The 10159-nt window shown below is 42.0% G+C and overlaps 1 protein-coding gene across 2 annotated transcripts in view; it reads right to left on the bottom strand.

Annotated features, from left to right (window-relative positions):
• Positions 1-7892, bottom strand: part of krt222 (keratin 222) — a 28340-nt gene extending 20448 nt beyond the window's left edge. The window contains exons 1-3 of one of the 2 annotated variants that reach the window (XM_005746021.1): positions 7488-7892; positions 7062-7265; positions 452-534 (exon numbers count right to left, since the gene is read on the bottom strand). In XM_005746021.1, the coding sequence (XP_005746078.1) occupies positions 452-534; positions 7062-7265 (287 nt within the window). In that variant the 5' untranslated portion in view covers positions 7488-7892. Of the gene's footprint in view, positions 1-451; positions 535-1824; positions 1910-7061; positions 7266-7487 lie in introns of those variants that run through there. The other variant, XM_005746022.1, reaches the window with a different exon arrangement.
• Positions 7893-10159: the final 2267 nt, after the last annotated feature.

Below are 10159 nucleotides of genomic sequence, written 5' to 3'. Positions count from 1 at the left end.
GGGGGGGTCTGTGTCACTCTGCATCAATACATAAGTGAAAGCGCTGACGCGGCACAAAGTCAGGCCTGGATTTGTATGCAGGTTGGCTCACAGGAGCGGGAACTGGCCTGAGTGCGATAAAAGGGGAGCTGGAAAAGCATTGCAGCAGGATGAAAACAGGAAGTCTTTTATTCTGAACTCAACAGCTTTGCCTCAAACACTGAAACATCTTTATTGGCTGGTGATGATTATCCCATATTAGCGCCTGTCATCTGGTAAAAACTACCAATGGTACACAAACAAAACCATGTCTTTTGCCCACTGTGGCCGATTACTTTGGACATAAAATAGATGCAATAGGTTTATGCAATATGAAATCATACCTAATACTAATTAATAATCAGAAAATTGTATTGATTGAGGAAGAGGAGCACTGGAGCTTCCAGAAAAATTAAAGCCAAATACAGCTGACCTGGCCTGGATGGCAGCCGCTCTGGACTTCATGCTGTCAGACTCTAAAGCCAGCTGAGCATTCTCCATCAGTAGTTTACCGACCTGACAAAGCAAAAAACAAAAAAACAAATAAGATGTGATTAGATTTGGAGGTCAAGGCAAAATCTGACCGGTGATTCTATACATACAGTTTCCATGTTCTGATGGCATGATCAAAGCTACAGCTCTCTAAGAAACAAATCATGAGATGAAAGTCACAAAACTTGGAAAAAGTGGGAGAGCAAGTCGTGGCAGTGGTTAGCACCGCTGACTTTTAGCAAGAAGGTTCTGGGTTTGAATCTCGTGATCTCTGGACTCTTTTGTGTGGAGTCTGGTTATTTTCCACATTATAAGGCGCACTTAAAATCCTAATTTTCTCAAAAATCGACAGTGCGGATTTTAATCCGGTGCGCCTGATGTATGAATTCTGGTTGTGCTTACTGACCTTTTATGTGGTACACGGCGCTCAAAATCTGTCAACAATGTTTTAGTAGGACTTTTGTGAGCTATGAAGCCGCACTGCTTGATAGATTGTCTGAGCCTCAAGGCTACTGTAGTCAGGAGCCTCGCAGAGTAATCTGGGTCCTAAACTCCTTCTACTTCTGTCCCAAGGTCAAACGAACACTGCCGCATCACTGGGAGTTAAAAACTGTCTAAATTCTTTCATCTTTAACCCTTGTGTGGTGTTCGTATTTTTGTTACTCAGCCAGTGTTCATGGGTCTGGTGGACCCGCTAGAGTTTTGGCTTTCCAAATTAACACTATCAAACAATTTTATGTTAAATTACTCAACAGATGTTTACTTCATCCCAATTACAAGACATATGAACAGCAAACATGGTTAATTTTTTCCCTTTACCTTTGTTAGATCACATTTATGAATTAATGTGCTTCTCGTTTTTCTTTTATATAAAATGTTATAAATAAATCAGTTATAATCAAGTGGAGTGAGTGGAAAGACACAACACATTTACACGTGAAAAAATAATTAATTGTTTAATTTTTCTTGTGAAAAAAACTGAACACGGGTCTCACAGACCCGAACACCATACAAGGGTTAATAAAATGATCAGCGTTACTGCTTTACTGGATGTAACAATTAAGTTTAACATCCAGGCATCCATGAAAACAGAATTTATTAAATTTAACGGAGTCAGAAGTTAGCAGGAAGTTAGCTCGCTAGTTTCCACCTACAGCTCTTCTATCATTTTCAACATAAATGAAGACAGAAAACTAAACAGCAGTGACTTTTTTAGGGTTGCTGAAGTTGGGCTAGCTGGTATGTAATGATGCGCTACGTGATCGCTAGCTACACAGCTATGTTAGCATAACAAACTGGAGGACGAACGCTAACCTTTTTTCCACTCTGTAAAAGTTAACGTGAGGGTTCCCGTTGGTTACGAACAAATGCAGTTGCATGGCAGGATGCTGTAAACGGACCAAACTTCAGGCAGGAGAACAACTGAGATAATCCATCAACAATAAGAGGTTAGTCATTAATATACTGCAGCAACATGGGAATAGAGCAGCTGCGAGAGAATTCAACATTAATGAATCAATGGTATGGAAGTAAGGAGCCCTGCAAGGGACATGGGAGAGAAAAAAATTACGATGAACTTTTGCGAGATCTCGCAAAACTAACTCGGGATCTCGCAAAAGACAGACATCTCCGAAAATGTCAGAGCACTTTTGCAAATATGTGATGTCTGGAATTCAACTTTTGCGAGATCCCGAGTTACCGAGTTACCTTTGTGAGATCTCGCAAAAGTTCATCTTAATTTTTTTTTCTCCCATGTCCCTTGTGGGGCTCCGTATGGAAGTGGAGGAAGCAAGAAGAATGAGTGAGTTGAGTAAAATTTGACTCATCTGACTGTTTTGTTTCGCTTAATGCGCCTTATAATCCGGCCTGCCTGATGGTCCGGTATTCTCCTAAACCCTGTGTGGGCTTACAAGTACTCAGGCTTGCTAAACAGTCCAAAAACATGCATGTTAGGTTAAGAGGTGATTCTAAATTGGTCGTACATAAAGAATCTAAATGCATAAAATAAAGTGCAATATGACTTTGTGTGAAAATGTAAATGTGGCTTGTAATCTAAAGCACTTTGAGTGGTCAGTGAGATTAAAAAGGAGCTATAAAAATGCCCAACCCATGCTATAGACGCCTCATGCTTGTAATCCATCCTACTTTGCATGCCAAAATCCCCATATTATCAGACGCACACAGACTCTGAAGAGATACTGTTATGAATTAGGCCTATTCAGAAGAAAACAAAGCATTTGTACATCAAAGGTGATGCGATTGACTCGATTCAGCTCACGCCCTTCCTCTTTGTACTTTTTAAATATAAATTACACTAATACATCAAAATATAGCTTGTTGAATATAAACTTGATATATTTAATTTACAGGTAAAGCTAAAATCGATCCTTTGAGTGTTATTGCTCCTCATGTCACTTCTGCACTCAGAAAGCCAATCAGTGGTCCAGTTTGCACATCCTGTTTACATACTGTTCATGGGAGAGTTCATTTAGCATACACCTTCTGCAGGGATTTATATCAAATCCCACATTTTTTATAATTTCTAATATTATTTTAATACAGCAAAGTAAAGTATAAAACATTGGATCCTTGTATTATATCAAACACAAATAAAAATCTTAACACGCCCTCATTCTCCTTTGTTTTCTTATGAGTACAAAACTTTTGAAAGAAGACACACCCTTGCTGAAAGAAAGCCAAAGATAACATAGACTATTCCACCATTTATTTATTTTTTACCATAAGCACCATTACAAGCTTCACTCATTGTATGGATAGAACATTACAATCCCAGCTTCTGACTCCCGGTGAGGATGTGAGTCAGGAGACTGACAACATCATGGAGTAATGTCTGCCCCGTCTCCTGTGATGTAACTAAATTGAGCACTTCTTAAGAAGATAAATAGAGAACTAATCCCTAACATTTATATGGAAGCACTCCCTGGATCCTCAGACAATGAAGTTGGCTGAGTTTGTCTGTGGTAGTCATGGGAACATGTGAACAACTAATTAGTGTCTGTCAGTGACACCTACTTATGCACGGTGTAAAGAAAGTGACAGTAAATCCAGGGAGCAGCTCAAAACCATCAGTTGAGTCATGGGAGATCACTGCTGTTAGTCGTCGACTCAGCGCTTCCGCATTCTTTCTGTGGCAGCCATCAATCGTGGGTCTCTGTGGCAGCGTAATGATACGGGCACAAGACATATCTTTCTATATCTGTGGTGAGCCCTCTCACAGTACGCAAAACATCTTCGATTAGTCTCGTTGATACCAAGGCTGTTACAATGATAACTAATGTTAAAGGTAAAAAACTTGGGCGTGTGGTTCGACATGGTGCTCTCTTTCAGGTCTCATGTAAGAGAGACAACAAAGTCCACCTTTTGTCATTTAAGAAACATAATCAGACAAGTTTTGTCAAGCGACACTGCAGAGGTTCTTGTCCATGCATTTGTGTCTTCGCGTATTTATTATTGTAATGCTCTCCTTTCTGGGCTACCAAAGAAAAGTTTTAGAGGTTTACAGATGGTTCAAAATGCAGCTGCTCGCATTTTAACTAAAACTGGGAAATCTGAGCACATTACCCCTGTACTGAGATCTCTTCATTGGCTACCTTGACAGGTTCAAGCAGATTTTAAGGTCCTGCTGCTCACCTACAAGGCTTCAAATGCACCTTCATACCTCTCTGACCTTTTGCACCCTGTGTTCCATCCCGTGCTCTCCGATCTCAAGACTCTGGCGTTTTAAAGGTTCCTAGAGCCAGAAAAAAAGACTATTGGAGAGCGTGCTTTTTCTTTTTGTGCCCCATTTTTGTGGAACAACCTTCCTCAAGATATTAGGCAGGCATGCTCTGTGGAGGTTTTTAAAACTAGTTGAAGACCCACTTGTTCACCCTATCCTACATGTCAAAATTCCATGCCTTTTAGTTTTTAAATAATAATAACAATAATAAACTAAGTCTAAAAGCATTTTACCTACCTGAAATGATTATTAGCTTAAAAAATGTTATGTATTATGTGAGTACAAGAAAATAATTATTAGAATATAATGTGTTAAATTGGCTTAGATGAGAGGGTCCAGCAATAGATCAGAGGAAGAGGGAAGCATTTGTTTGTGTGTTTTAGTTTGGTTTAGCTGTAGGCTTGAGAGTGTGTGTAATTGTGTAGAGGGAAAGGAATTTATGGAGACTGGGGGTCAGCCTGTCATAAAAGGAGACAGGAAGCTACAGTTGGGGGTTGCTGATGCTGATGCTTGTACCTTTAATAAAAACTCATAATTGTTATAACTTAGAAGCAGGTTTGCAGGAGACTCTCCACATGCTTATCTGTAAATGTAAGACAACAAGAGGCCAATGGCCCAGTGGATGCAGAGTCGGGGTCTCAGTGTTTGTGATATGTTAACTCTGTTTTGTATGTTGTGTAGAGGAATTTAGTGTAGCTTGGGTGAGGAGATTACTTTTATGACCGGCAGGAAGTCACGTACACAGAGACACACACACAGTGCTTTGACTGTTATGACGCACCCACACCTACATGCACACTCACTCACGTGCACTCACACTTACACACAGGTGCGCACACACACTCACTCACGTGCACGTGCATACACACACAAACACAGAGTTTGCAGCACACCGTGGGGGTTTTATGACGGGGGTCACTTCTATAAAGCTGACTGTAACAAACAAAGGAGTGGAAGATTTGCAGAGGGACACCGGCCTTGCGTGTCTCCCCTTCTCTTGCTTAACTGAAGATGAATGAAGATGAATAAAGGTTTTGTGAAAATGACTACTGAGTCCGGTGCCGTCTCTGGATGCCTCGAGGAATAAAAAATATATCATAATAGTTTAAAAACTAATAAACCAGAAGCTTTATATCTACATGACATACATGTCTTTAGTATTTGGCTTTTAGTATTGGACAATTGCAATGATTTGTTTTATTACATAATAAAGCAAAATCACATTCAGGAGGGGCCATAGGAGTCCAGGCAATGTGGATTGGGCTCTTGTTGAGGACTGAAACTGGCTTTGGGTAGGTGGAACGTCACCTGTCTGGTGGGGAAGGAGTGTGAGGTAGTTCTAGAGGCAGAGGGATTCTGGGTATGGCTAAGTATAGTTAGACTCATCTCAGTGCACAACTTGGAACCAGTTAGTTGGAGAGCGGTTGGACTGACTGAGAGGTGGCAGGCAGGGGTGGGTATATTTTTATCCCCTCGGTTCAGTGCCTGTAATTTGCAGTGCTTATAAGCTGAACAGCATCTCAATGTACCAAGTAGGGTCCCTGAGTGGAGTCCTGGAAGATGCCCCATCTGCCCTACTCAGGGACCCCTGTGCTCACGAGGGCAATGGCATTGTGACCTGGAGTTATGTGACTGGGAGGAACACCATGCTCGCACATAAGGGTGCCCATAAGTGCACAGGGTACCAGGACACCCTAGGTCTCAGGTTGATGATTGGTTTTGTAATCATATCATCAGCTCAGCTGCTTGCTGAGGAGCACTGAAACTGAGAGGAGATCGAACCCCCGCCCCCCAAAAACATGTCGGCTGCAGCCCTGATGCACAACTTTCTCTATTTTGAAGTTAGCGTTACGCTTGTTCAAGTTTTTGTTCCATGCGAACGTCAATAGCATTAAGCAACACTAGCTAACCTTGACTTGTGAGCTACTAACCCCAAAATGCTGTCTCGAGTTGCTCCTGGAAGCCAATTGACTATATTATATTATAACTACCGGTATATTATAACATTGGACTGAGTTTGGCAGATGAAATAAAAAGTAAAAATCTTGCTGTGTGTTTATGAGCTATTTGAAACTGTTTACTACATTCTATAATAACCAAATCATGTTTTATGTGTCAGTGAAATGAGTGCACACACACAGTGACAGCTAACTTTGAATATAGCAGTGCAACAGCAGCAGCCTTCCTTCTTTGGACATGCCTGTTCTCCAGTGACTTCATGTCATATGCCATGACACGATTAATCGACGAGCAGCATTGTCTAGTCGACTAGCTTTTCACTTTAGCCTTTAGTAACTCATCTGATTCCTGTGATATTTGTGATAAATTAACTTGTAGTTGTCAAATTATTTTATCAGCCGTGAATGAACTGTTGCCACATTCATGCAGCGTAGCAAAGTTACATCTAGCTTTCACATATTTAATTAAAAATGATCAACAACAGATTAAATTTGCGGTCCTTGTATGTAGTCCTAACAGGAACTTCAGAAATAAAAGGCAGTTCCTTTTTTACAAACTGTGTGATGGTCTTAAAAACAGGGTGCCATTAACCACCTATCCTATCCTTTAACTAAACATGTGTTCGAGGCTGTTCACAGGATGCTGCATCCAGCTGTCATCGACACTACACTACACTAGACAATAGGCTGTGTTTTTACTGCACTCATTGTTTGATTATACACACCCACTCCTCTCCTGTGGCTGCAAGATGGCCTTGAGCTGATTATTATAAAGCCTGAGTAGAAATAATACTGCAGCACCACAATTATGTCAAACAGCTGTGAAATTTACATAACTCTTTATACCATCTGACCTGGGCACGGAGCTCCTTGACGGTCTGTTCCTGTTTGGACCAGTCCTGGGAACGCGCGGTGTTCCTGACCCCCCAGCTGGCTATCTGAGCCTCCAGCCGCTGGTTTTCTTCCTGCAGCCGGTTCACCTGCTCCAAGAAGCTCTTCAAGCGAGCATTCAGGCCCCACATTGTGTGACTGGAGTCCTGCAGCGAGTCCATGGACATCTGAGAGAGAGCGAATGTTTACAGTCACACGCAATTGCTGAGCCTGTGAAATTTTCATACAGTCAAATGACGCAGCTGGTGGTGCCTGTGATGGCCAAACCTTTCAGGCAGTACGTGAATGACAGGCGCGTGTTCACAAGAGCTTACAACTTTCTCTGCAGTGTGAAACCCACACGCTGCCAAAGGCGTTTACAAGGTAAATGTTTACCTAGTGATACTCACCTGCAGCAACGTGGCCTTCCCTGAATGAAGCACAGTATATGTAAGTCACTCTGTTTGCCCGGTCACACAGTCCACCACTCCTCACAGCTTAGCTGCATTCCTCCACAGCGAGCTGGAGAGCACTTCCCACTGTGTCCCAGGTCATCGGCAGCAGGCCCCCGAGACAGAGCAGACAGGCTGGCCTGCCGGTATCAGCGTTCGCTTGTCTTCAGGGTCAGTCACGGCAGGGACGTTCCTCCCTGTCCCACCTCGGCCCCTCCCAGGCAGCATGTGGTTACCCGCTGGACACTGGACACAGTGCTTGCATCACCAACGCTCTGGGGTCCCTTTGTATTCTCTGATCCAGGATTACTGATCTGCTTTCAAACAGGCAGCAACACAAGCTGCGGAGGGAATGTTCAGGGAGACACAGTGACAGGACCTGAGTGTGTGTGTGTTTGTGTGAATGGTCCTGTAATGAGAAGTTACATTCACTGTAATGAATGTGAAGCCCGTGTCCCTGAACACTCTCTCACTCTTTGTGCAGACTTGCTCAATGACAGCCTTGGTTGGATGTGTTTGTGCTGTCTGGGCCAAAGGTTTTCTCTTCCAAATATTATTATGTGGTTTTTTTATATTCCCTTGGTTACAAGGACTGCAGATACGCTTTCTTAACTACTGTTTAAGCAGTTACTTGATGTCATCTGGAGTTTGTAGCTTTCTGTTGCTTTCAGTGGACAGACTCTGCGGCATCATCTTAGACTTCAATAATATCATGGAAATGGCTAATGTGTTATGATAAGAGAGGTATGTTTTTTTAAGGTAGGGTGTGGTTCAAACACTCTCTCCTCTCAATGTTTAAGAGGATAAACCCAGCATAAACAACTGGGTGGGCCACTGTAACAACTAGAAAAGAAAAAAAACTAAAAACAAGGCTCGACGGAGGATTCAAAAGTGCATGTTAGAAGTTGATGGTGGGCGTGTCTAATGTCTGTAAGACAAAATCAAAATCAGCTGAACTCACATGAACTCACAAGCAGAATGACAGAGCTTTGTGAGTTTTTGATCAGATTACTCAGGCTTCACTGCCATGAACAGATCCCTAAAGATCAAACTGAGGTGTTTTTTTCCACCCTGTTGCACATGAATTCATAACTGAAACTTGGCTTGTTTACCTGTGAATCTTTGGGTCAACTCTCTTTAAAGCCACAGCAGCCACCCAGGTGACTGCAGCTTTCAGCACTGCCTTTGGCATCAAAATTCTAAGCATAGTATAAAAGATGAACGTTGCTTTCAGCTCTGAAAAATTAACTTTGAACGTGCATTCTGCATAATGTCCACCAGGGGCGGTAGCTGCCACTGCCAAGAGACTTCCTGCCCAAGTCCATGGGAAAATTGGCCTTTGACCTCTCTAAGTCTTTCCTAAAAAATATAAGTCACTTTCTGGGTCATACTGAATAAAACATGGAGTCAGTTTTATAGATTTTCAGAGTTTGTGTGTGGTTCAGCAGTTACATCAATAACGCTCATCTCAAGACTTCAGAGCAGGAATTAGAAACCATTCGATGACATCACAGTGGCTACATCCATCTGTCTGTGCTTACAAGGTTGACACCAAGAAAGCTATGTCAGCCTCTAAAAAGACGATAAGTTTAAAAAGTTCTTTGTTTGTTTCAGAACAGTCTACAAATACACTTTTGTCCTCCATTAAAAGAGAAATAAAGCTAATAAGTTGTTGAGTTTTGCCATTTTGCTTGTCAGCGATCGACGTGTTTTTTACAACCAAAACAACAACAGTAGATTGATAGTAGATCACTACTGCACATTATAGCATACATGCCAACTCTCCCATTTTTTCCATGAGAATCCTGAATCTCATTGCCCTCCTGGGAATCTCCCTGAGCCACCATTCTCCTGAGTTTCTCCTGATTTTCCACCTGGACAACAAAAATGAAAAACCATATCCCAGAATTCATAGTGCGACCGAGCCAATTCCAGTTTCCAACGGTGGCAGCAGCTACTTAGTTTTCATATTACTCGTATTTCTCTTTCTGGGTCGAAAAATAAACTTTTAACATATTTTCAGGTGAGAATGTAGCTGTGTGAACTTCAAATATCTGAGCCGGCGAGAACAGCGAACTCCCGGCACATCGTTTTCAAACCCCCGCTGACTTTCGCTACTCAGGTTAAACATGATATACAAGTCACTTAGGTAACTTAAAAATGTTACTGTTTGACTTGTTCCAGTGTTTTATTTGTTCATGAGTAAATCTGTTTGACTGAGATCTAAATTATTAGATTAGATTAAATAAAACTTTATTAATCACTCGGGAGGATCCTCCGGGGGTTTTCACACCGCTGAATAAGCGTCAAACAGAAAAATGATTAAGCAGAAGTGTGAGATGGTTGAGAATTTACGCCAGTGTCCGGTTGAGCAGACGGCAGAGTTTCACTCCACCGAGAGAGCTCGTGACGTAATTCTGAAGGCTAGACCGTCACAGTCGCCCACTTCCGGCCTACCCGGCTTTCGGAGGACCCACTTAGACCACGAAGGTCGGGTCCTCAGTTGGATGCAGCCTCTGAATTTGGACAGCCCCGGGACAGTAATAAGGGTGACATTTAACTTACTTTAAATAAATAATTTTAAGTAAATACACACAGTAAAATTCAAGTTTTTTGTATATGTACATGTA

This window comes from Pundamilia nyererei, unplaced genomic scaffold (assembly GCF_000239375.1).
Source record: "Pundamilia nyererei isolate P.nyererei 1_Seehausen unplaced genomic scaffold, PunNye1.0 scaffold00171, whole genome shotgun sequence".
Taxonomy (NCBI): Eukaryota; Metazoa; Chordata; class Actinopteri; order Cichliformes; family Cichlidae; genus Pundamilia; species Pundamilia nyererei.
This window is presented reverse-complemented; position numbering and strand designations above follow the sequence as displayed.